A 27,798-nucleotide genomic window follows, 5' to 3' on the forward strand; every position below is an offset into this window, starting at 1 on the left:
TGACTCTAGGTGCTAGGGACAGCTTAACCAAATGGAGACAAAGCTAAAAAAGGCAAAGCAAGGTCAGAGGGAGGGGATGCAGTCCAGGGCCAGGGTTTCGAGACTATGCAGGGTGGTCTGGGAAGGCCTCACCAGGACATCAACCCAGAGGAAAACCCAGAACCAAAGGTCCAAAGCAAAAGCATACCAGACACACTACAGTCACGCCTGGGAAGAAGAAAGTGATACATAGTGCATGATGGGTAGGGAGGGAGTCTTCGTTGGGCGAAGCTAAGGACTCTTCTTCTGAAAAGCAGAGGGTTCTGAGCAGGAGTTAACAGGAGACAGGAAAGAACTGGGGGACAACAGCTGGGATGAGTTAGAGTTCAGACACTCAGAATATAAAGAACTATCTAGATCTAGAAGCAATTTTTATGGCCTGGAAAGGACTGTCCTGATGAATTAGATGCACCTTGACAAAAACAGTGCAGGGTGGCATCAAGTTTCTCTTAACACTTAGAGCTGGCCAAAGCTGTCTGCTTTTCATATAGGAATCAGATTAAGGAGCACCTGCGGAGACAACGACTGGTTTAAAACTATACATCTTGGCTACTGTAGGATAATGTATGCATGGACACCCCTCCTTCCCTCCCCCACCCTCTCTGGTGGTCAACATAATTCACCAGGAAGGCCCTTCCCCACACCTAGAGCTCAGCCAGTCCAAAGACTCAGCTAAATGACAAAGGTCCCTATTATTTCATGGAAAACCCTCAAGGAGACACCTCAGGGTCACCCACTACAGGAAGCTAGCCGTCTCAAAATTCACCAGACTCATGGCTACTCATTCCCATTTAGGAAAGGCATGAAATACCCTCCCCCCAAGACAATCACCTCAGACTACACAAATCTAGTTATGGACTGAATCTTCTGGCTGTGAGTCAGCTACTCCTGTATGGGCAAGCTAGGAAGGAAGGCAGGAAACAGGGAAGACACACTCTGCCCAGGTTCTAATTTAAATGTCTTCAGCTTCTCCCTCCACTTCATTAGCTGTTAACAAAACCTCAGGCCTAGAAGGTTAAAGTCACCCTCTCTCAGGCCATGTCTGTGAGATCACTCTGGACCAGCCAACAGAGGTCTATGAGCCTGGACTGAAAACCCTTCTAGAGCCCCAACACCTAATTACCCCTCTGATCTCCTCTTGGATTTTGTGAGGGGACACTCCCTTCCCAAGCTCTCCATTTTTAAGAGGGCTTTGTGGTTTGGGGCACTGCTCCTTCTCTGCTTGTTTCCCAGGGAAGGGAGACAGAGATGGTATGCTGACTCTGACTGGGACCCACTTCAGACACAGAGTTACCCGGGTAAGCAAGGATTCCGTCTCTCAGGAGGTTCAGAATTCGAGAGCATGTAACTACCCCATCCCCAAGAGCCAAAGTCACCTCCCCTTCCCTGAAAAAGAATCCTAACTGTGCCTTCTTCAGAAGAAAAAGTGACATGAACTAGGGTGAGGAAAGTCTTAAGCCTCATTTACTCAAGCTGCACTAACAGCTCTTAGTGCTCGTCTGCACTAACCTAACCTAACAAACTCAAAACAAGGGGATGACCATATACCAAATAAAACAGGATAACTTCCTAATAAACTAAGATGATCACATCTCCTCAAGTCAAAGGGACTTATTTGGGAGTCTGTTTGCTTGGGGCTAATCTCACTCTAGCCCGATCTGACCTAAAACTCTTTCTGCCTCAGTATCTCCCTAATGGGAGCACAGACATGAGCTACCACACCCTGCTTCAAAACATCTCATGGTCCAACTTGTTCAAATGAAGATCCAGACAAGATTCATTACCATGCATGACTGGACTTCAACCTTTTCATCTTTAACACGAACCTTCTAAAAGTCTGCTTATTTACCGATAAAAACAAACTGTTGTACAGAATTTCTAGTTAAACACTGGATAACCTCGGTTAGCCACACAAACTTTTAATTCCAGTACTTAGGATGGGGACCTCAAGGTCATCCTATTTTCTCAACGCTTTGTGGGTGGGCAGTATTTCACAAGTGCTGTTATAAGCTTTCTATGACCATACACTAAGGTCAATCACTCCAGCACACGTCCTCCTCATCTACCACCCTCAGTGAGTGAGACCAAGAGTCTCTCTCCAGCCTTTACTGAGGCTCTGAGTCAAGACAGGAGTTCCCAATCACATTGGTAGACTTGAAAACACATACAATTCAATTTAAACCTCCACTTTAATTTTGCTTTGATGAGTTAAGTGGGCTTGAGGTTCTAACAGGGAGAACAGTTTTAACACTGGAACCTAAAAGACATTTAGATCTAATCTAATTCCCTGCAAATGAAGAAATAAATCAGATAGACCCATGCCTGTCAGTGGGACTGAGTGGGGTTTAGACACAGTAACTATTTATTACATAAGGTATACTACTTTTTATTTCTGTGTGTATGGTCAAAGTACAACTTGAAGTTATCAACCACGTGGGTCCTGAAGATCTAACTTAGATCTAACTTAGATCTTCAGGGTTAGAAGGTACCAGGTGCCTTCATCTTCTGAGCTATTTCACTGGACCCACAAAAATAATTTTAAACAGTGTTTACTACAGGCAATATTTAAGGGCTCCACTGTGTCTGACACATGTACTAAGAGCTTTGTAAACATTTACCACCTTCAATTCTCACAACACTCCAAACCCACTGCCATTATTTGTCTTTCAAGGAGTAAATTAGTAGTAGCTCAGAGAGGTACACAGTTCCAAGATTACCCAGCAACTCAGAAACTTAGCTAGGGACCAAAAGTGTAAATCCAGTTTCCAGACCCAGAAGTTTGAAGACCTAATGATGTTGAGAGGCCCTAGTGATGACCAATTACTATAGCAGCAGGGGCAGACCAGAACAGGGTCCCAGGACACCATCAGTTAGCTGGCTTTGTAACCCGGACTGCAATCATCAGCTCTGTTTCAAAGAAACTCACACAAACAGAAATGAAGCACTCTCAAAGATTCTATCCCCAGCTGAGGCACAAGCTTCCTCAATATACCCAGTGAGAGGCAGACACTGATGGCTCAGTGGTTAAGAGCACTGGCTGCTCTTCCAGAGAACCCAGGTTCAATTGCCAGGACTCACACAACAGCTTACAACTGCCTCTAACTCTGGTTCCAGAGAGTCCATCCCCCTCACACAGATGTACATATATACAAAGCACCAATGTACATAAAAATAATTACTTTTCAATTGCTTTTAAAAAATCATCATTGCTAGAAGTGAAGGGTGGGCATGCCTCTATTCTCAGCTTCAGACAGCAAAAGCATGAAGATCTCCCCATCATTATACCACATTCCAAAGCAAAAGTAGTCATTTCATCTAGGCAATGGTGGTGTACCCTTTGATCCCAGCACTCAGGAAGGTGGGGTGGGTCTCTTAGTTCAAGGCCAGCCTAATCTATAAAGTGGGTTCCAAGAGTCTAAGCTACACAGTGAACCCCTCCCTGACTTGAAAAAACATAAACAAACGAAAAAAAAAAGTTATTTTCTTTGAGTGTCTGACCTACGGTTAAAGCTGTTAGTTACAGCCAGGTGTAGTGGCGCACACCTTTAATCCCAGCACTCGGGAGGCAGAGGCAGGCGGATCTCTGAGTTTGAGGCCAGCCTGGTCTACAAACTGAGTTCCAGGGCAGTTACTCAGAGCAGGGGGAGAGGTGTGTTGATACCAAGATTTGGTAAAATGGCTCAGCAGGGTTTTTTGTTTTTGTTTTTAAAAAGCACTTGCCACCTAGCCTGACAACCTGAATTCAGTTCACAGGGCCCATATATGATGGAAGGAGAGAACAGATGCTTGTAAAATGTCCTGGCAGAGCTGGGCAGTGGTAGCACACACCTTTGATCCCAGCACTGGAGAGGCAGAGACAGGTGGATCTCTGAATTCAAGGCCTGTGGTTTATAGAGTTCTAAGACAGTCAGAGCTGCTACCCAGAGAAACTCTACCACAAAAAAATGAATGAATGAATGAATGTCTTCTCATTTCCACATGCCACACATAAAAATAGATACAAGAAGATGACGACTGTCCATCTGTCCATGCACCATGAATATGCTTTCCATCCATGGCCAATCAAAAGTAACTTTTTTTAAAGGATTTATTTCTTTATTTAATGTATGTGAGTGCACTGTAGCTCTCTTCAGACACACCAGAAGAGGGCATCAGATCCCATTACAGATGGTTGTGAGCCACCATGTGGTTGCTGGGACCAATGGAAGAGCAATCGATGCTCTTAACCACTGAACCCTCTCTCCAGCCCCAAAAGCAATTGTTTTATGTGAATTTTTATTGTAAGGGTGGGGGGTTTTGTTTGTTTGTTTGTTTGTCTGTTTGTTTAGTATCACCACGCCCTGATTTCTCAGTCGTCCTTCTGCCATAACCACTCTTCTGCAGGGATCACAGGTGTGAACCACCACACCCAGTTCAAAGGTCAACTTTAAAGCAAACTATTTCTTGTGGGGGTGCTAAACTAGGCACAAAAAAATAATAGATGTGCATTCTCTGCCTTCTTTTACAAGTTAAAAAAAAAAAAAGACCCACATAAAAGTTTCTGAAGGTCCCATAATCTCTTAGGCACTGAACCAACAGTTCTTAAGCTCTTTCACAGGATTCACCAGAGACCACCAGAAAACATATTTACATCATGATTCACAGCAATAGCAAAGTTAGTTATGAAGAAGCAATAAAAATAATTTTGTGCCAGGCAGTGGTGGCACATGCTTTTAATCCCAGCACTTGGGAGGCAGAGGCAGGCGGATTTCAAGGCCAGCCTGGTCTACAGAGTGAGTTCCAGGACAGCCAGGGCTATACAGAGAAACCCTGTCTCAAAAAAACAAAAATAATAATAACTTTATGGCTGGGGGGTGGGTCACCAGGACTGAGGAATTATATTTAAATTATATTATATTAGGAAGGCTGAGAAACGCTGTTATCACAGTGAAGGGTCACCACTATCCTGAGAGGCATGCACATCATGAGGAAGGTAGGACTCAGCTAACAAGAGACAGAGAAACAACACAGGCAGACTGACCCCAAAATCTATGCATCTCTTCCCACTTGGGCACTCAAGATTGAGAGGGGGTGTGGCTGGAATAAGGGGAAAGAATGGAAATAATACTGTTCGGGAGGATGTCCAAAAGGACAAATCCCAAAACTTAAAACCATAAACCTAGCAGGGCAGTGGTGGCGCATGCCTTTAATCCCCACACTTGGGAGGCAGAGGCAGGTGGATTTCTGAGTTCGAAGCCAGCCTGGTCTACAGGAAAGCCAGGGTTACAGAGAAACCCTGTCTCAAAAAAACAGAGAAAACAAAAACAAAAAACCCATAAATCTAAAACAGGGGGGTGGGGTGGGGTGGAGTTGGGGGTGGGGGAAAAATGAAGGGGAAACTGCAGTAGGTACATTATGTATAAAGAAAAGAAAGAATGAAACTGGAACTAAGGAACAACAAACACAGAGGTGGGAATGGGGAGGTAGGAGAATCAGGAGTTTAGGACCAGCCTTGATTAAGTTCCAAGCTAAATTCCAGGCCACACTAAGACTATGCCCTCACTTTCCCCTCTCCCCAATACAAACCTGGGACTTAGAGGTTAAACAAGATAGAAAATGCCATATGGAAGGAAGAGAGGGTAAAACATACTTTATTACTAGCTACTGCTTGTGTCCCTTAAATACTAAAACACCAGCATCTCTGAGCCAAAAGAAGGCTAAAAATAGGCATTTGCAGCAAGCTTTGGAAAGCTTAGCTTGCTTATGAGACACTCATTTCTGTACACTCCCAAAAACACATGCATCACAGAACATAAAAACCCCAAGACCACACAACCACTCCACTGGTGACACATTCACTTAAAGATGTCCTGGCTGAAGATAAAATCAGAGCTGAAAAGGAACCTACAGATCCCTTTGGCTGAGGCCACCACCTAACCTTACCAAACAGACACCCCAATCACAGAATTCACTTTAAAAAAAGCACCAACGTCTTAACAAGCTTAAATTCAGAAACTATTGGATTAGTTCTGGTAAGTCTGTCAAAAAACTACTCCAAAGATTCTATCAAAATCAACTGGTAAAATTACAAAAGAAACAAAACAAAACAAACAAACCAAAACAAAACAAAAAACAACAACAACAACAAAAACCCCACTGGAACAGAACAGATATACCATACCTAAAATGTGTGCTTTGGTCACTTAAATTGAGTTTGGCTTTATCCTGAGGAAAAGTTGAGATGCCAGCCAAACTGTCTTCTTCCCACGATCAATAACTCCAATGACGCAAGCTATCAAGGGCCCATGGCTTTACACAAAATGCCAGCTCAGGCACCCAATCCTGCCTGATGTCACAGCTGATTTAAAACCCACAAGGCAGGTTCACCAGTAGCTAAGTGCGGCGAACTGAGCGAACAGCCTCATTTAAACTTCTGAGGAGCGCGGCTCGAGAGGATGATTATACCTCTGAATTTAAAGAGGGGCAGGGCCAAAGAGCGTCTTAAAGTTGATTCCCCCACTCTGTGGGTGGAAAACGAGGATATGAAAGAAAATGGAGGTTTCAGTACTGCCCCTTGCATAAGAGGATTCGGGAAGGAAAGGAGAAGAGGAGAGAAAACTCTGGTACTACAACACCCCCAACCCCATGTGCCCTCTTCCTTATGAAGCAACCCTAAGAGAAATCGAAAGGGCAACCAACGTGCTGGTTGGTTTCCCCCAGGGCTAGGCCTACACTTTCCACCACTCTGGAACCTGAAAGCCGGTAGCTCCGACTTCCTCGGTGCCCAGCTTAGGTTAGGCAACCACACCAAAGCTCCATAGCAAGTTTTTGGTTTTTTTTTTTTTTTTTCATTTTTTTAAAGTTAAAAGTACCAGGACTCCGACGATCAAACTCAAGGGCCATGCTCACTACCAGACACCCGGGAGTACCCAAGCGGAGGCTGTGCCCGAGTGGTGCGCCACTAGATGCCCACGCCGATCGCACCCGGCTAGGATTCCCGAGCCACCTCCCACCGGGACTCAGCGGGGGAGGGGAGCCCCGCGCGCAGCTCCGGCCGGCGAGCGCTGCGAACAGTCCTGGCACGGCGCATGGCGCCCAACTGTCACCCGCCCGCCCCGCACCGGCGCGGCCACTCCCTCGCCGCCACACACGCCCCTCGCGTCGCCCCGGGCCGCAACCGGCTCCCGGGCACGCAGGGGCCCGCGCTCCCCACGCTTCACCCGGCTCCCCGAAGCGCAAAGTTGCAAAGTTCAAAGCCAGGCCCGGCTCGGAGCCGTGACACATGTTCACTGAACACGCACTCTCGAGGCGCCGAGACGCATAGGGAGCACAGGGCACACCGAGCGGCCCCGCCCGGCCCAGTCCGCCAAGCTAGGCCCGAGGCATGCCGTTGCCACCAACCGCTGCGGCCCCGGTAGCCCCGCTCCGAGGGAAACGCCCGCGTCACTGCGCGGGCCAGTGCCGAGCCGCGCAGACCCACCTGGAGGCGGCTGTCCGTTCACCGCGGCCGGCGGCGGCGCGTGCTTCGTCCACGGGTTCACCTTGGGCGGCGGTGCCTCCACGAAGTCACGCCGGCCGCCGTCCTCGCCGTCGCTCCCCGCTGGGGCTTCCGCAGCCGCGGGTGGTCGCGGGCTCTCGCGCTCCGCGCCGTCGCGGCCAGGCCTGGCGCAGGCGGGCCGCGGCCTGCGGACGCCGCCGTCGGGCTCACCACCGCCGTCGCCCGGGCCCGACTCGGCCTGGGCGTCGGGCGCCGGCTTCTTCCTCGCCAGGCCGTGCTCCTCGGCCTGCAGCAGCGGGGCACCCGCCGGCAGCAGCGGCTCCACTTGAGTGGCCATCTGCGCGGAGGGGCCGGGCGCGCCGCGGGCCCCGCTCGAGGCCGCTGGCGGGGCGCCGGGGCCCGGGCCGCGCGGACGCGGGGAGGCGCGGACGGGCGGACGCTGAGCGGCGCGCCGGGCAGAAGGCTCCGGCGCGCCTAGCCGGCCTGGCGGACCTCGGTCCGCCGCCTGCGTCCCCCCGCCCCCGGCCCGGGGCGGCTCGGGGGGCTGCAGTGGTGCGGACGGCCAGGGGGGGAGCGGCGCGGAGAGCCGAGCCAGACCACGCGATCCGCGGCGGGCGGCGGGCGGGCGCGCGCCTCGCGACGCGGCGCGCGAGGGGCGGGGACGGCGCGGCGACGGGCGCGCGCGCGCAGGGCGGAAGGTCCCGCCCTGGCCCCGCCCCCGGCGACCATTCCTGCGGCGCGGCAAGCGGACGGGGGCGAGCACGTGCCTGATGCAACTTCGGAGGGCGGGGGTGGGGGAGGAGCCTTAAAGGGCCAGCGCCCCAGAACGGCCGCAGGTGGAGCACATGGGACCTGGCCACGCGGCCGGCCGGGCCTGCTAACGCTGGTGACAAGTGTTTCTCGGGGAAACACTTTTACTATGTCAGCCCAGACTTGGCTAGTGATACAGAGGGGTTCTTTGGCCGCCCCCCGTGCGTGGCTTCTGGCCCCACTCCGATGACCTTGGCCCAGCTGCAGCCTGGCCAGAGCACTGGTAATGGGTCCAAGGGAGTTCTTACCCCACAGGGGCAGCGAGCGCCTCGGAAAGAGAACAGAATTCCCAGTAGTACCCACGCTATGCAGGCCCTCGAAACCCAGTGTTTTATAGGCAGGAAATGGCTTTTCTTTCAAGTCGCTTGTGTTTTTTTCTATAGAATTGTTTAGGGTAGAGTTGAACTGACACTTAATTGAGGGACTCAGAAAGCTCTGAGATTTATATCTTAACCCTGACCCCATTGCAGTTAGTTAGGGGTTATCAGCAGTAGTCAGGTCCACTTCCTGGGTCTCGATTTCTCTATTGTAAAATGAAGGAACCATTTATGCCAGGTGGTTTCAAATTTCACTGTCATTTGGTTCAATAAATATTTACTGACTATGCTCTGGGGGACTGCAAAGTTCTTAGAAAGGTCTGCCAATAAACCAGGCTAACAAGCACCTGTCCTCCCGGAATTTACACTGTAAGGTGGGGGAAGGCACAGTAAACCAGGAGAAACAAATACTTCATTACAGCGCAACTGCGCTGTAATGAAGTAGACAAGATTGGCTTTTGTTTGTTTTGGGTTGTTTTTTCTGTTTGGTTTGTTTGGGTATTTTTCTTTTTGTTTTTCAAGTGGAGTTTTTGTTTGTTTTGTTTTGTTTTGTTTTGTTTTGTTTTCTGTGTAGTTCTGGGCTCTGACTATCCTAGAACTCTCTGTAGACCAGGCACCCAGGCTTGCTTTGGACACACAGAGATCCATCTGCCTCCCTAGTGCTGGGATTAGAGGGATACAACATCATGAACTTAACTGAAATTGGCTTCTTTAATTGCTGAGAGAAAGTTTCCTTGAACTAAGATCCCAAAATACTGGAAATAAGAGACGTGTCAGGAACTGACTGGATCTAGAAATCTGAGAACCGAACAGCCTGGAAGGTTGGCAAACTCTCCAAAAGAAGGATTAGAAAACAGGTGGTCTCCTGGGTGGGGGGCATGGCTTCCTGAAAAGACTCTTAGAGACCAGACACTGGTATTGTGGACATCAGGAATACTAGGGAAAGTGTTCATAGCAATCTGGTGTTCAATTCCATCTCCAGTCTTTGCCTGCAAGCCTGAGACAGCTCTCCACCCTTCCCTGATAGCCTCTCTTTTAGAGGAAAATTAATGCCTAAGAAGTCAGTGAGACAGCCAAAGTGCCCCCTATTATAAGGCACAACACACTAAAGCCAGTGCTTGGAGAAGCACTGAGGAATATACGGTTTGAAGGAAATAGAAAATTTAAGCAGTATTTTTGTTATTGTTGTTGTTTTCTGAAACAGGGTTTCTCTGGGGAACCCTTGCTGTCCTGAAACTCACTCACTCTGTAGTTCAGGCTGGCCTGGAACTCACAGAGATCTGCCTGCCTCTGCCTCAAGAGTGCTGGGGTTAAAGGCATGCACGCCCCCCTCCCCCAGCTTAAAACTGTGGCATGTCTACCCTTTAATCAAAGAGCACATCATTGCACGTTGCCACCAGAGTTCACTTTTAGTTATTGGTAAATACTTTCTTTTTTCTTTTATCTCTCTCTCTCTTTTTTTCCTTGAGACAGGGTTTCTTTGTGTATGTAGCCTTGCCTGTCCTAGAACTCACTCTATAGACCAGGCTAGCCTCAGACTCACAGAGATCCGACTGCCTCTGCCTCCCAAGTACTGGGATTAAAGTCATATGCCACTTACTAATTGGATATAGAGAGGAGATATACCCTCACACAACTTGCAGGCATAGCAGGGCTTTGTGTAACGTCGAACTAGCTGGCTCATCTACCAAGCTCACAGTGCCGGTGCCAACAAAAGTGGTCAGGCCCTGCTGCGTGGGAACTGGGGCTCAGAGATGGCTACTCTGAGTCCTGTCCTGGGGCCAGAGAGAGGCATTGGATGGCAGGAGGGGGAACTCAGAACTTAGAACCTTTTAGGACTGTCCTCAACTAGAAATACTCAACCCTGGGAAGGTAAACTGAATAATGATTTCATCTCCTTCTTTTGAAGATGAGGACACTGAAATTCAGAGAAATAAAAGTTCCTCATCCAAGGTCACAAAGCCAGTCCATGGCAGAACCAAATCCAATAGCTTTTCCTAGATTCAAATAATGGAGGTCTGGAAAGCCGGTGGTGGTGGCCACCCTTCATTCCAGCATCCTGGAGGCAGAGACAGGGGACTCTCTAAGATCAGGCCAACCTGATCTATAGAGCGAGTTCCAGGACAGTCAGGGCTACAAGGAGAAACCCTGTCTTGAAACAAACATCATTATCATCATCATCGGGCTAGAGAGAAGGTTCAGTTATTAAGACCACTGGCTGCTCTTTCAGAGGACCTAAGTTTGGTTCCCAGCACCCACAAGATGGCTCACAACCTTCTATAACCACAGTCCCAATGAATCTGACTTCCTCCTTGGGCACCAGGCACACATGTGGTGCACAACCATACTAGAAGGCAAAGTACTCAGACACAAAATAAAATAGAACCTTAAAAAAAAAAATGATAACAGGGCTGGAGAGATGGCTCAGAGGTTCAGAGCACTGTCTGCTCTTTCAGAGGTCCTGAGTTCAATTCCCAGCAACCACATAGAGTGGCTCATAAAGATCTGTAATGAGACCTGGTGCTCCCTTTGGCCTGCAGGTATACATGCAGGCAGAATGCTGTAAATATAATAAATAAATAAATCTTTTTTTAAAATGATAACGAAGGGCAAGACAGGTGTGGTAGCACATGCCTGTAATGCTGGGGCAGGAGAATTGGAGAGACTCTGAGGCTAGCCTGGGCTACAGAGTAAGTACCAGGTCAGCTGGAACTAAATAGCAAGACATTGTCTCAGAATAAAAATTAGAATACAGAAGGCCAGTACTGTAACCGGGCTTCCTCTGTAGCACCCCCAACAAGAAAGGCTGGGGGAAGGAGCTGGGTTGTAAGACAGGAGCTGGAGCTGGAATCTTAATTCAGACCTCCCCTCCCCCAGTGCCAAAGACTGAATGTAGGTCTCTTCTTGCATGCTAAGCACTTTCTGTACCAGTGAGTAATTCAGGCTAATGGTTCCAGTGATATTTATTTTATTTGCAGTGTTAAGGATCAAACTCAAGGCCTTGCACTTTCCAGGCTCAGTGCTTGACTACTGAGCCCACATCCCCAGCTCAGACTTCTGCTTTCTGATATACTACAACATTCTGAACACAGGCATTTTTTTTTTCTAAATACTAGACAGGATCAAAAATTAATATAGGTTGTTTTTTTTTTTTTTCCCTAGAGCCAGGCATGTTAGTACTCACCAATAGCTTTAGCATTCAGGTTGTGAAGCCAGGGAGATCAGAAATTCAAGGTAAACTTTGTCTACATATTTCTATCCATAATCTAGATTACCCATGATAAGAAGAAAAAAAAAAAAGGTAAAAGCACCCAGTGGGTCTAAATACCTTCTGTAGTTAAATATGTATCTTCACTCCTGGTGCTGAGAACTTCCTGCACTGACACAGAGTTGAGAATGAAGACTAGGGAACTAGGAGACTGTCTGATAACCAAGCTCCTACTCTGGAACGGTGGAAGCCTTTAGGCAGCCCCCTTAGCCCAGGATATTACTCTATCTTATTTTAGGCCTTCCTAGAGCAGGAAGAGCTACCATGCCTTAGCTCACAGCACACTTGCTCCTGTGAGAGCATTGCTTGTATTAGTTAGTTAGTTAGTTAGTTAGTTAGTTAGTTAGTTAGTTAGTTTTTGTTTTTTGTTTTTGAGATTGGGTTTCTCTGTGTAGCTCTGGCTGTCCTGAAACTCACTCTGTAGACCAGGTTGGCCTCAAACTCAGAAATCCACCTGCTTCTGCCTCCCAAGTACTGGGACTAAAGGTGTGTGCTATTTGATAGATTTTTTTTTTTTAAGATGGCTGATGTATATAGTTGTCTTTCCTGTGTGTATGTGTGTGCTGTGTACATTCTAGTACCCATGGGAGCCAGAAGAGTATGTCAGATCCCCTGGAGTCAGCGTTACAAATGATCCTGAACCACTGTATGTATACATACCAGGAACTGAACCTACGTCCTCTGAAAGAGCTGCAAGTGCTGACCCATCTCTTCAGCCCCAACCATAAACTTATAATCCTCCTGCCTCTGTCTCCCAGGTCCTAGGATTACAGGCATGTAGCACTTCCACACCTGGCCTTGAACACACAGTTTTACCCCACTGAGAGTTTAATTTTCCAAAGGACCTTGGGTTCCTGGAAAAAATTGTGCGGGGCCATCATTCACTTCCTCTGGTAGCTCTTGGGTACAGTCCTGCCTATGCCAACATGGGGGGCGGGGTAAGACAGAGAGACCTTGGCCAGAACAAACAAGGCCAGCTGGGGAGCATTTTCCAGCCCCAAAGACTCACAGGCTCTCTGGCGCATGCTGTGCAATGACTTTAGCTTCTGGGAAGAGAGGCTCAGCTGAGATCGCCTCTGCGACCTGTCATGTGAAGGGAGGTGGGGGAAGACACTGTTGTCATCACACCTAACCCTGGGGCAACCATTTTCTATCAAGTAGGATGATGATGCACCCCAGTTACACATGAAAGAGGCCTAGGGTTAGGATGAGATGGTTTGCCGTCGAGTAGGGCTAACAGACTTGCCCCTGATTCTGCACCTAGCACCAGCCTCCCTTCACCCCATCAATTCTACTTAAGCAAACTCTTGTCCATCCTGCCTTCCACAGCGACCTCAGGACAGGTCTCACGTATCTCATGCTGGCCTCGAACTCACAACAAAACTGAAAAGTGACCTTGAATTCCCCCCCCCCCTTCTACCCATTGAGGACCAGGATTATAGTGAGACAGCGCCATAGCCAGACCACACTTCATACAGTGACTCTGTACGCGGTTCAGTTCACAGACTGAACTCTGAGCTTCTTACAAGCAAGATGAGTACACTGCCAAGTAAGCCACATTGGCAGCCCATGCTTACCTCCTGGTGGGACTCCGACTGGCCAACCTACTGTGTGAGGTTCACCACATAGCCTTGGGCTGCTCTGATGGGCTTTGACAGGTCCCACCTCTGCTCAGAAGCTTGCTGCTCTTCCCAGCACAGTCTGGTCCTTGCTTTCCTATCCTGTTGTCTTCCTCGACCCTCCCTCTCTACCCTCCAGCAACAGCAAACCACTCTGGAGCCAACAAGGAGAAGCAAAAAAATAGGACAAAGAGAGTCCATCACACCTGACTTAGAGAGCAATGGTGTACTCATATACATAAGCTAAATAGAAAGGCTCTCATAAAAAAAGACAAAAACAAAACAAAACAAAACAAAAAAACCGAAGGGAGGGAGGAGGGGGGAGGGAGGGAGAGGGAGAGAGAGAGAAAGAGAAAAAATATATGTTGGCAAGAATGTGGGGGGGAGCCAGGCGTGGTGGCGCACGCCTTTAATCCCAGCACTCGGGAGGCAGAGGCAGGCGGATTTCTGAGTTCGAGGCCAGCCTGGTCTACAAAGTGAGTTCCAGGACAGCCCGGGCTATACAGAGAAACCCTGTCTCGAAAAACCAAAAAAAAAAAAAAAAAAGAATGTGGGGGGGAAAGACCTGTTATATACTGCCACAGGAGTATAAACTACTGTAACTGTCAGTTGGTGATTCCTGCAAAAACATAAAATCGAACTATTATTATGGGAACATATCAGGAAATGATATGTCCATAGACAGAAGGGATGAATGTATATCCTTTGTGCATTACAACACTGTTTATAGTAGTCAAGATTTAGATCAGCCTTGGCAACCATCAACAGGTGAGAGCATGAGCGAAATGTGTGGGACACAACGGACAATGATCCAGCCTCAGAAGGAAAAACCACCACTCCAGGCACTCGTGGGCATGGCGTGAATCCCAGCACTCAGGAGGAAGAGGTGAATCTCTTGAATTAGGGAGACCAACCTGGTCTACAAAGTGAGTTCCAGGGCAGTCTGGGCTATACAGAAAAGGGGGGGCTTCATTTGCATAACAATAATGAGGACAGGACAGGGCAGGTGAAATGGGCTGGGGGGTGAAGAGGCTTGTCACCAAGCTTGCCCATCTGAGTTCCATTCCCAGATCCTACATGGTAGAAGGAAAGAACAGACTCCATAAAAGTAGTTCCCGGCCCTCCACACCAGTGCACCACGACATGTCCATCTATACACACACGCACACGCACACTCACACACTAAAGAAAGAATGAAATAAAAACAAAAATTAGAAAACGATGGATACAGCCGGGCGGTGGTGGCACACGCCTTTAATCCCAGCACTTGGGAGGCAGAGACAGGTGGATTTCTGAGTTCAAGGCCAGCCTGGTCTTCAAAGTGAGTTCCAGGACAGCAAGAACTGTTCCTATACAAAGAAACCCTGTCTTGGGGGGAAAAAAAAGGAAGAAAAAAAGGAAGAAAGAAAGGAAGAAAGAAAGGAAGGAAGGAAGGAAGGAAGGAAGGAAGGAAGGAAGGAAGGAAGAAAGAAAGAATCAATCTTAAAAAAGAAAATGAATTCTATTATTCTCGTGAGTGTGTGTGTGTGTGTGTGTGTTTTGCCATGTGCACCACACTGTTTGTGTGGAAGATCAGAAGGCAGCCTGCAGGATGTTCTTCTTCCACCCTGTGGATCCTGGGGATCAAAGTCAAGTCGTGAGGCTCTTCAGCAAGCATCTTTAACCTGCTGAGCCTTTTGCCAACCCAGGGGTTTGTTTGTTTGTTTGTTTTAATTGAATTTAAATATGGATCCATGGGTGTGCTCTCTGATGTTTCTCCAGCCCACTGCCCTCATTCATTCAGCTCCTGGCTGACAGCAGGCCTTTAGTCATGAGGTGCAAGTAAGACTTTGGAGACTAAGCTGGTGGGGGAGGGGAGGACTCCAGGAGAGAGAATCAGGGACCAGGCAGGCTGGGCCACCTTCCTGAGAGCAGCTGGACTTAGAGTTTGACACTGTGGAGGATTTGTTCTAACTTTAAGGACGTCCAGGGGAAGGGGAAGGGGCCTCCAGACCGTGGAAAACTTGTGGGGTGTCTCAGAGCTTCCCTGACAAGGCTTCTAGGCCTTTGTGTTGATAGAGGTGAGGAAAGATGTGAACTGCCCTTTTCTCTTGAGTGAGCTGTGCCATCCAGGAGGTCCAGTCAACATACACGTTCAGTGTCAGTTTGTGGACAGACTGAGTGATTGTCATCTTCCTCTTCAAGAGTGTTGGCACGGGCCGGGCGGTGGTGGCGCTCGCCTTTAATCCCAGCACTGGGGAGGCAGAGGCAGGCAGATTTCTGAGTTCTAGGCCAGCCTGGTCTACAGAGTTCAGGACAGCCAGGGCTACACAGAGAAACGCTGTCTCAAAAAACCAAAAACCAACCAAACAAAAAATGTTAAATGAGTGTGTTGCTGGAGGAGGTCCCAAGACCTTTAATACCAGTGGCAACTCCTTAAGCAGTGACTGCAGCCTTCCCTAAAACCATGAGCCATAGAACAGGTTTCCTCTGTTCCCCAAACCTGCATGGGAACCACTGCTTAGGTCCACACCCAGCCTTCCCCTTGCAGAGAGCTCTGAGTTTCTCCTTTGTTCCTGTTGCTGCTCCAAGTGAAATCTAGGGGGAAAAAAATCCCTTTTCTTCAGCTTACATATTTAGAAATGTCTTCCCTTCCTAGCTGTCTTCTTTTAAAAGATGTATTTACTATATGTGGCTACATGTTATGACTGTAAGGGTGCCCGATGTCTGAGAAGTCAGAGGAGGTATGGAATCCCCCAGAACTGAAGTAACAGACGATTGTAAGTCGCCATGTGGCTGCTGGAAACTGCACCTAGATCCTCTGGAAGAACAGTCAGTGTGCCCGTAATCGCTGAGCCAGCCAGCTCTCCCTTTCTCATTTTATGGGTTGGGGTTTTTTTTGGTGTTTTTGTTTTGTTTTGTTTGAGACAGGATTTCTCTGTGTAGCCCTGGTTGTCCTGGAACTCACTCTATAGACTAGGCTGGCCTTTTTTTTTTTTTTGGGGGGGGGGTTGTTTGTTTGTTTGTTTGTTTTCAAGACAAGGTTTCTCTATATAGCCTTGGCTGTCCTGGAACTCACTCTGTAGACCAGGCTGGCCTTGAACTTAGAAATCCACCTGCCTCTGCCTTCTGAGTGCTGGGATTAAAGGCCTGTGCCACCACTGCCCCCCTTTTCTCTTCTCTTCTCTTCTCTTCTCTTCTCTTCTCTTCTCTTCTCTTCTCTTCTCTTCTCTTCTCTTCTCTTCTCTTCTCTTCTCTTTTCTGAAGCAGGGTTTCTCTGTGTAGCCCTGGCTGTGGAACTGGCTGGCCTCAATATCACTGAAATCCCACCTGATGCGATCTCTCCCTTTTTTAAAAACTTGGAATCACACCTAACCTGTGCTAGGTTGTCATTAAGTTACATACCAGCACTCTATTTTATTTATTTAGGTGGGTTTTTTTAACCTTTATTATTTATTTCGTGGTGTGTGTGTGTGTGTGTGTGTGTGTGTGTGTAGATGTGTATATGCTGTGTTGCCTGTGTGGAAACAGAGGCTAGCCTCCACTGTTTTGTGCTCTCCTTCCTTTACATGATTATTGAACCCAGGACCTCAGGCTTAGTGGCAACTATCTTGCAGGCCCTGAATAGCACTTTCTGGGGAAATCTGACTCCTGTGGCATCAGATCACTGAGGGAAAACAAGGTTAAATAATATTTAGCATGCCTCTGGTGTAGAGTCCGGCCCTTTTCCATTCATGGGAATGGCCTTTGATCCCAGTAAGGGGAGGAGAGTGGGTGGTGAGCTACAAGCCACCTAAGAGCCTGCGCCTGTGAACTGCTGTGAGGTCACACAGCTTGCACATTCCTGGGTACTTGGATCTCTATGTCCACCCCAGATACACGGAGGGAAGAAGAAACTGCCAATGAATGTGAGTGGCCTAATTCCCACTTGGGTAAAGTACACAGAGACCAGCTTACAAAAGCAGAGTGAAGTCAGACTCATTTGCATGGGTGGCTGGGATTGGTATATCATTGTTTTCTCCCTTGCCTGCTCCCCCTCCTCCCTCTCCTCTCCCTCCTCTTCCCTTCCTCCCCCTCCCCCTCCTCCTCCTTGGCTCCTCCTTCCTTCCCCCTCTCTCCTTTCTGCCTTCAATTTCTTCCTCTTTCTTCTGTTCTTTTTTTTTTTTTTTTTTTTTTTTTGGACACAGGACCATATTATCCAACCCTGGCTAGCTTTGATCCTCCTGCCTCAGCCTCCCAAATGCCCAGTTAGTATGTCTTGAAGAAAAGCCCTCTAACAGTTTCCTATTACAAGAACTGACTCCAGACCCTGGGCTTGGTTACACGAGACTATAATCTAAGCACTTAGAAGTTGGAGGCAGGAAAGTCAGGTCATCTTCATCATCTGCTCATCAAGTTTGAGACCACCCAGGTCTACGCCAGACCTTGTTTCCAAACAATTACAATAAGCAAATCTCTCACAAAAGGCAGCCAACTTCAGACTTCCTCTCCTGAGGCTTCTCCTGCCCGTGAAACTCCAGGAGGCTCACCCCAGCTCATTCTCATTCCCTGTTATCTACCCTCTAAGCCTCAGCTTAAACGGCTCCTCTCGGGCAGATCTCCCTAGAATGGCTGGTGGGTATACTCCTTGTTCTTCATAGCTAGATCACAACGTGACTTTGTGTGACTTCTTACCATGGGCTCTGCTGCTACGGTGGTTCTAGGCTACCCTTGGCATCCTAAGTACCAAGTGAGGCAAAGGTAGGTTCTCAATATTTAACGAATGAATGCAGGGTGGCCTCATGTCTCTGGACCTCTGCACCTCCCCATATGTGAATGGCATGGCTCAGAGCACAGGACTCTTTGCTGTGTCTCTGAGATGAACACCTGGACCTCAGGCCCAGAGACACAATGGAGGCATGTTGCATTTCTGAAGCAAAGCCTCACTACCCTGTCATCTTGCACCTGTCTTCCCACCACTCTCCCATTCACTGAACCCAGTGCCAAAGGGCAAAGAGCGTACAGGTGGGATAGACTGGGAAGAGCCAGAGCATAGGGACTTGGTTGTACCATCCTCAGCTGAAAGGCTGGAATCTTTTATTTGTTGTTGTAGTAGTTGCTGGTGGTGGTGGTGGTGGTGGTGAGGCAGGATCTTACTTTGTAGCTAGTCTGGAACTCACTATGTAGACCAGGCTACCCATAAACTCTCAGAGATTAGTGCTGAGATCAAAGATATGTGCTACCACATCCAGCTAAGGCTAGAAGATTGAAATGAAGTCATCAAATCCTGACGTCTTCAGGTCAGAAGGAACCTTTGGGTCATTTGGTCTACTCCTCTGCCTTAAACCTAACTGCCTATAAACTTTTTTTTTTTTTTTTTTTTTTTTTTTGGATTTTTGAGACAGGGTTTCTCTGTGTAGCCTTGGCTGTCCTGGAACTCACTCTGTAGACCAGGCTGGCCTTGAACTCAGAAATCTGCCTGCCTCTGCCTCCCGAGTGCTGGGATTAAAGGTGTGTGCCACCACGCCCGGCTGCCTATAAACATTCTTGACTCCACACCAAGTACACAGATGTGTGCCTCGTAGCCTATATCATCTGCCATCTGCTTTCTTTGGAAAGGTTTTTCATCAGTGCTTGAGTGTCTAGAGAGGCAGGGCAGTGTAGGGGTGAAGGCCCAAGGCCTAGGTGTACAGCCTGGCTGCCCAAGTAGGATTCCAACCATGTGGGCTGACATACTGTGTAAGCTGGGGCCCACGGGGGAGACTTGGAGCTCTCTGTGTCTCTGTTTCCTGTCTGTGAAACAGAGAAAACGGTCCTGGAACACTAAGCAGTGTTTACACACAGAAAGCATGTCTCCCCTATTAGCTGCTTTCTGTTGAACACTGCCTTTATTTCTAAAGCCTTTGAATTTAGATGCTTTCTAGGTTGGTTGGATGGTTGATGAAAGGGAAAGTGGAGCACAGCCCAAAGAACCAGGGCTGGGGTGTGGACATTAGGATGGGAGCACCCCAGCTGTGCACACCTTCACTTCCTTTTTCAGGGCTTCAAGAATCTCATCTGACTGTAGCAGGGCTAGTGCAATCCTGCCCCTGCTTCCTGCACAAAGCCAGTGAGTAGATCTAATACAAAATGGACAGGAAGGCTTTGGAAGTGAACAACAACAACACACACACACATACACACACACACACACACACACACACACACACACACACGGGCTGCCTTGCCTCGGAGGAGAAGCCCCAGCTCTGTGAGCACATCACACTACCTTTAGACAGCAAAAGAGCTAATCTGGGCCTGGCCAGGTGACTCAGCAAGTAAGAAAAGTTCTTCCCACCACGTCTGAGGTCCAGAATTTGATCTCCCTGGGACTCACATCAAGGAAGGAGAGAAGAGAATTCCATGAGATCTACCCTGCCCCTTACCAGTGAGTGGTGGCTGAGCCTTGGCTGAGCTGTGGCACAGGCCAATGCCCACCTCACCTCTGATACATAAATAAGTGCAATTTTGTTTCTGTCTTAATTAAAAAAAAAAAAGTAAATTCAACCTAATCCCTTAAGAATATTCATTTGAGCCGGGCGTGGTGGCGCACGCCTTTAATCCCAGCACTCGGGAGGCAGAGGCAGGCGGATTTCTGAGTTCGAGGCCAGCCTGGTCTACAGAGTGAGTTCCAGGACAGCCAAGGCTACACAGAGAAACCCTGCCTCGAAAAACCAAAAAAAAAAAAAAGAATATTCATTTGTTTCAGTTCTTTGACCAAAAAGCAAAAACAGTCAGAAGGGTTGGAGTTGTGTTTGAAATAAGGTTTCACTATGTAGCTCTGGCCGTTTGAGTCTCACTGAGATGGGACACTGGCCTTCAACTCATAGAGACCCACCTGTCTCTGCCTTCCTAGTGCAGTATTAAAGGGGTGCGCCTCCTCCTCCCAGTTTTGCTCATAGGCCTTTAGGTGCCCACCTGCAGGGAATAGGCCTTGGGTTGGTTCCTGTCTGCCTTTTTTTTTTTGCAATAATTATTGGCATTTTTTTTTTCCTTTCAGGAATCTGATGGAAGGATCCAGGTGAGGCGCATTCACTCGGCAAATGTCAGGAGGATGCATGGCCTACAGTCATTTCAGGATCTCATGGCCACTGTTCAATTCCTGTCCTGTTGCCCTGTGAACCCACGACTGGAAAGCCCCTACTGTCAGCCTTTCAATTGAAGATTACATTTTTTTAGGTTAATTTCTGGGGCTAGAGAGATAGCTCAGTTATTAAGTGCACTGGTTGCTCTTCCAGAAGACCTGGGTTTGATTCTCAGAATATACATAGCAGCTCATAGCCCTCAGTAACTCCAGTTCCAGGAGCTGTAATACAGTCTTTTTGTCTCCATTGGTATCAGGAATGCACAGGGTGCACAAACATCCATCCATGCAGACACAACAGCATACATGTAAAAATAAAATAAATGAGACACTGGATCCCAGCATCCCATAAACCAGGCATGGTGGTTCACACCTGTAATTTCAACATTTAGGAGGTTGTAGCAAGAGGTCAGAAGTTCAATGCCAGCCTGGGCTACAGGAGATTCCCTTCCTTCCTCCCTCCCTCCCTTCCTTCCTTCCTTCCTTTCTTCTTGTTTTTTTTTTTTTTTTTTTTTTTTTTTGGTTTTTTTGAGACAGGGTTTCTCTGTATAGCCCTGGCTGTCCTGGAACTCACTTTGTAGACCAGGCTGGCCTCGAACTCAGAAATCCACCTGCCTCTGCCTCCCAAGTGCTGGGATTAAAGGCGTGCGCCACCACGCCCGGCCCCTCTTCTTGTTTTTGTTTGTGCTTTTTCACACAAATAGATAGGGTTTCTTATGGGGCAGGGCCGTACCTTTAACTCGGAGACAGAGACAGGTGGATCTGTGTGAGTTCAAGGCCAGCCTGGTCTACACAGAGCAGTCCAGGACAACCAGGGCTACAAAAAGAAAAGAAAAACTGCCTCAACAAAACAACAACAACGATGACTACAACAACAAAGACAAGGTTTCTCTTTATAACCCTGGCTGTCCTGAAGCTCACTCTGTAGACCTGGCTGGGCTCTAACTCAAGAGATCTGCTTACTCTGCCTCTTGAGGGCTGGGATTAAAAGCCTGTGAGCTAGCTGAGACTCTGTTTCAAAAATACAACAACAACAACATCCATGTGTTCTCTTTTCACTGAAAGCAGTTGGTTACAATGTAGCCTCATTTCTAAGATCAAGTCTTTGTCATCTTTTTTCTGTTCTCATGCTTGTAAATTGTCTTCTCTGGACTCCCTCAGTAGGTATGGCTTTGTTCATCTGTGTTCTTTTCTGGGCAAGTATCACTTACCTACCGAAACAGCTACAAAACTTTACCCCCAGCCCAGCCTGTCTCAATAACTTAAAAACTTGGATAAGCAGAATTCACATTTTTGAGATTTTACTTTGTACTTAATTCAAAATGCATTGCTAAGGATCCACGTTAAGATTATCATGAAGCTAAATAGCGTTTCATGCCTTTAACCCCAGCACTCAAGAGGCAGAGGCAGGTAGACCTCTATGAGACCAACTTGGTCTGCATAGTAAATTCTAAGATAGCCAGAGCTACATGGTGAGACCCTGTCCCGAACAAAACAAGATTATAGTGGTATGTGCTTGTGGGATGGCCAGCCTTATGACCTGTATTCCAGCCCTGGGACCCACATAGTGGAAGTAAAGAATAGACTCCTGAAAGTTTTCCTTGACCTCAACTCATGGGTCATGGCTACTAATAATGAATAAGATTATTTATATTTTTATTATTTTTATTTTAGGTGTAGAATTTGTGAACTGCCATGTGGGTGCTAAGAACTGAACACAGGTCCTCTGCATGAGTAGCAAGAGCTCTTAACCACTGAGCCATCTCTCCAGCCCCCTAAAATTAATTTTTAAGAGTGATTTTATATATATATTAAAAAGTATTAGCCGGGCGGTGGTGGCACACGCCTTTAATCCCAGCACTTGGGAGGCAGAGGCAGGCAGATTTCTGAGCTCGAGGCCAGCCTGGTCTACATCGTGAGTTCCAGGACAGCCAGGGCTTTACAGAGAAATCCTGTCTCGAAAAACCAAAAATCAAAAAAAAAAAAAAAAAAAGTATTTCCTTATATAGGATAAGACAATTGTACTTACTATTCACGAATCAGCTCATCTGATAATTCTTTGAGGTAAGTCCCGCTCATTAAGTCTTTTATCATATTAGGAGTTTCTGGGGGACGATTCAGTGGGTAAAGTGCCTGCTGTGCTGTGCAAGCCTGAGGACCTGAGTTCTAACCCCCAGCACCCATGTAAAAAGCCAGGCCTGGCTTGCTTGTTTGTAGCTGCAGGGCTGGAGTAGGGGAGGGTAGAGACAAGAGGATCCCTGGATCCCAGCCAAAGTCTCTGAGCTCCAGGTTCACTGAGAGACCCTGCCTCAAAAAAATAATGTGGAAAGCAACCAAGGGACATACAGGACATCAATTACTGGCCTCCATTCAGATGCACATACACACACACACACACACACACACACACACACACACACAGCACCAAACTTGCTAACATTTGGATATGTGGTGTTCCTCCCAGAGGAATGTGTGGAATGTTTGACCCTAGGCTGGTGGCACTGGTTTCGGAGGTGGTGGTTGCTTAGCTGGCAGAAACTAGAAGGGTGTGTCTTTGAAGGTCATGCCAGGCTCTGTCCTTTCCTCTGCTTTAGTTTCCTGCTTGTCATCTGTCTCAGTTTCTGCTTCTACACTGCTGTGCTTCAGCATGGGGCTAAACCAGTGGAGGTGAGGTCTAAGGGGTTGGAGGCTCTGAAACTGTGAGCCAAAACCCACAACTCCTCTCTTTAAGGTACTTTCCCGCCAGGCGGTGGTGGCCCACCCCTTTAATCCTAGTACTTGGGAGGCAGAGGCAGGCAGATTTCTGAGTTCGAGACCAGCCTGGTCTACAGAGTGAGTTCCAGGACAGCCAGGGCTACACAGAGAAACCCTGTCTCAAAAAACGTGCTTTCCCTTGAGTCAGTCACAGCTATGGGAAGCCGGCTCTCGTGGAGCCCATCCTGCGGATAAGGAGAGGAAGGCTGAGTAACTTGCATAAAGCCACTTACAAACATCACAGCCATGATCAAAGACATAACAATCACACCCCAGAACCTGTGCTAGTGACAGTCTGGCAGGGCCACTATATCAGCGCTGTGGCTTTACCTGTCTTCTTGGTCATGCAAACCTTCAATAGCCACAGATACATGGTTCATGTAAATACACAGTGTGTATGTTACACTGATCAAGAAATAAGAAAGCCACTTCACAACCTCTCTCTCTCTCCTTTTTCTCTTTTTCTCTCTCCTCTCTCTCTATCCCATATCTTCTTCCTCCTCCTCTCCCTCCTCTTCCTCCTCCTCTTCTCCTCTCCTCCTTCTCCTTCTTCTTCCTCTTCTTAGAAAAGAGTCACCTGCAGGAGCTTAGTTTATTTTTAAATTGCATTTATTTCTTTGTTGGTTTGGCTTTGGGCAGGGTGCTGCCAGAGGACAACACCTTTACCTCTTGAGTAATCTTGTCACTCCCTTCCCCTTTCTTCTTTTTGAGAAGAAAGTGTCTTTTTTTTTTTTTTTTTTTTTTGGTTTTTTCGAGACAGGGTTTCTCTGTGTAGCCCTGGCTGTCCTGGCACTCACTTTGTAGACCAGGCTGGCCTCAAACTCAGAAATCCGCCTGCCTCTGAGAAGAAAGTGTCTTACTCTGTAGCCCAGGCTGACTATAATAGTCCAGGCTGGCCTTAAACACATGCAATCCTCCTGCCTCAGCCTCCAGAGGGCTAGAATCATAGGTTTGAGCCACCCTACCTTACTTCTTTTCAGAAACCTTAAATGCATAACACGGTAAGTGGACTCAGACAGAACCACTCAGATGAGTGAGAGCCTGCTGAGCAAGCTGAGAAGTCAACCGTGGGACTGTGCCCAGGACACTCGCATCCTCTGCCTCTTCAGGCCTACACAACCTGTGTCTACACACCCACCAACCAGGCCCAGCTTCAGGCTGAGGGTAGAGCAATATGCAGTCAGGGGAGACTGTCAAGTATGGTAATTACTATGTATAATTTATCTCAAAAGAATGATTTGGGGTATGTAATTAATACTTTGTTCACAGACATTTCTTTCTCTCAGGAGCTCTGAGAGATAGATGTGAAGAATATTTAAATATTTATCACATGCTCTGCTGGAGACAGTCTATGGTTTCAGTAGATAATTAAAATTACTCCCCCTTTGGAATTAAGACTTGCCTTCGGGATGAGTATGACGGCCACCAGACACAGGAGTAGGTCTCAGCCTGGGCACTCTGAACATGGGCTGTCTGTCTGCGGAAGGACCTCAAAGTGCAGTTTATCACAGAAAGATGGACATCAAATAAACACAATACCAACTTCAAATCCCCACTGGTGTTAGGAATCTACCCTTGCTATCTTTCCCAAGGAGCCTGGACTTCTCACAGGCATCTCTTGTTTTGTCTTTTGTTTTGTACAGGATCACATGTAGCCCAGGCTGTCCTCCAGTTCACTGTCTAGTAGAGGTTGGCTTTCAACTTTTTAATCTTTTTAGTTTAAATTTAATTTAGTTTTTTGTTTGTTTGTTTGTTTGTTTTTTTGTTTTTCGAGACAAGGTTTCTCTGTATAGCCCTGGCTGTCCTGGAACTCACTCTGTAGACCATGCTGGCCTCGAACTCAGAAATCTGCCTGCCTCTGCCTCCTGAGTGCTGTTAATTTAGTTTTGAAACAGGATCTCACTATGTTGTCCTGGCTGGTTTAGAACTCTATAGGCCAGGCTGGCTTCAGACTCAAAGAGATCTACCTGCATGTCTTCTAGATGGTGGTATTAAAGGCATGAAGCACCGAGCCTGGTTCTTTGAAATATTTTTTTAAGATTCACTTTTTACTTTTATGTATGTGTGTAACTCTGTGCACATGACTGCAGTGCCCTGAAAACCTAGAGGCATCAAATGCCCTGGAAGTAAATTTACAGATGGTTGTGAGATGTTAGACTGGGGCACTGGGAACTGAATGTAGGTTCTTGTAAGAGCAAAATAGGTCAAGCCACCTTTCCAAACTTACTTTGAATTTCTAGTCCTCCTGCCTCCACCTCTTGAGTTCTGGGATTAAAGGAGTGTTTTACCCTCTCCTCAGGAAGAGATTTAAAAAACATAACCACGGATATACCACTGCCTACCAATCATATCAAATTCTGTTTGTCATCCTGGACCTTCATCCACCTTCATCCCTGGAACAGGACAGAAGCATGGCTTCCAGACAGGCAACTTCCCCTGAAAGCTACATGGCTGTATCGCAAAGCAAAAAATTGCCCAATTTTTGGATCTCTCTCTCTCTCTCTCTCTCTCTCTCTCTCTCTCTCTCTCTCTCTCTCCCTGACTCTCAGACAGGATCTAGATATATAGCCCTGAACTCACCAAACTCTGCTTGCCTCTTCTCTTGAACGCTGGGATTGAAGGTGAGCACCAACCACAGTGCTCTATTCTTTTGTTTTGTTTTGTTTTTTCGAGACAGGGTTTCTCTGTATAGCCCTGGCTGTCCTGAAACTCACTTTGTAGACCAGGCTGGCCTCGAACTCAGAAATCTACCTGCCTCTGCCTCCCAAGTGCTGGGATTCAAGGCGTGCGCCACCACGCCCAGCTGGTGCTCTGTTCTTATGTTTGTTTGTTTCCCCTTAATCCCCTTTTGCAGATTCCAGAAGAGCATGTGAGCCCCTTGGAAACATTTTCTGAAAGACAGCTTGTTGTTAAGACACTTTCAACATCAGTTTTCAAGGCAAAAATGGAAACCTCAATCTGAGGTTCAAATTCTTGTTACTTTTAGGAAAATGGAGTTTCGCTGGGCAGTGGTAACACACACCTTTAATCTGGGTTTGAGTCCTGCCTGATCTACAGAGTGAGTTCCAAGACAGCCAGGGCTATACAGAGAAACCCTGTCTCCAAAAACAAAACAAAACAAAACAAAACAAAACAAAACAAAACAAAACAAAACAAAAAACAAAACAAAGGGAAGAGAAGAGAAGAGAAGAGAAGAGAAGAGAAGAGAAGAGAAGAGAAGAGAAGAGAAGAGAAGAGAAGAGAAGAGAAGGAAAACGGGTAGAAGAGAAGGATTGTTTGAGATAGCCTCTATAAGCAAGGTACTGATTTACTGCAGAAACATGGCTTGTACAGAGGTGTACAAAAGACATACAATGGATAAAGATGTGACTTAGTGAGTCAAGTGCTTGCCTAGCACAAAGCCCTGGGTTCAATCCTTTAATATCACTTAAACCAGACGTTGTGTCACACCCTATAGGTATTCAGCATTCAGACAGCATTCCACTTCCCAGTGGAAGTAGGAGGATCAGAAGTTCAGGTCATTCTGAAATACACAGTGAGCTCCACACCAGCCTGGACTACATAATACCTTACCTAAAACATTTAAAATAGGCTGATCTTAGATGTACACGCCTTTAACCCCAGAACTCAGGAGACAGACAGGCAGATCTCAGTGAGGTCCAGGTCTAAATTGAGAAGTCAAGGTAGGCCAAAGCTATATAGTAACACCCTGTTAATAAATAATAATATATATATTTTAAAAAGCCATTGGTTGACTGAACAGGGTGGTTCTACTTCGGCTGCTTGAATGGAGGTGGCATTTGAGTAAGGTTTGGGAGATGAATAGGATTAAATGTTTCTTTTGATTATAAGAATGGTACAAAGCTATGACACAATTTTTGGGAGACACAGAATGTCAAGAGGAAAAGTCGCTTCTGTTTTCTTTACTCGTCAACCATGTCAATATGTCTTTTCCTTCATTTGGTGTCTTCCTTTTTTGCTTTCTCTCTTCTCTCTCTCTCTCTCTCTCTCTCTCTCTCTCTCTCTCTCTCTCTTTTTTTCCAGAGACAGAGTTTTGCTGTGTATCCCTAGCTGTCCCAGAATTCATGTTTTAAACCAGGCTGGCCTCAAACTCATAGATATTTACCTGCTTCTACCTCCTGAATGCTGGAATCAAAGGTGTGTGCCACCACCACCCAGCTTCATCTGGTATCTTTCACTCCAAGAACAGATATATGCTGTCGATTTTATAAAAAACTATTATTCTTTCACACAATGCACCACCATCCCCAGCTTTAAATTTTTAATTTTTAAAAAGATCTTAATATATCATGACAATCAATGACCCATAGCCCAGTAACTCTGCTACTGGGAATAGCCAAGAGAAATATGCACACGTTCCCAGAGAGGTACACGTGAACACAAGTTTTAACAATAGAAGAGGCTTCCTGGTT

General features: G+C 47.1%; 1 protein-coding gene across 5 annotated transcripts in view; it reads right to left on the reverse strand.

Annotated features, from left to right (window-relative positions):
- Positions 1–27,798, reverse strand: part of Larp1 (La ribonucleoprotein 1, translational regulator) — an 89,227-nt gene that overhangs the window by 45,043 nt on the left and 16,386 nt on the right. For 2 of the 5 annotated variants that reach the window (XM_085830001.1, XM_021177323.3), the window contains exon 1: positions 6,891–7,089. The exons of 1 other annotated variant lie outside the window; for it this stretch is intronic. In XM_085830001.1, the coding sequence (XP_085686127.1) occupies positions 6,891–6,921 (31 nt within the window). In that variant the 5' untranslated portion in view covers positions 6,922–7,089. Of the gene's footprint in view, positions 1–6,890; positions 7,091–7,498; positions 8,155–27,798 lie in introns of those variants that run through there. 2 more of the 5 variants (XM_021177320.3, XM_085830002.1) reach the window with 2 other exon arrangements.

Source organism: Mus caroli, unplaced genomic scaffold, assembly GCF_978045245.1.
Source record: "Mus caroli unplaced genomic scaffold, Mus_caroli_1 scaffold_13, whole genome shotgun sequence".
Classification (NCBI taxonomy): Eukaryota; Metazoa; Chordata; class Mammalia; order Rodentia; family Muridae; genus Mus; species Mus caroli.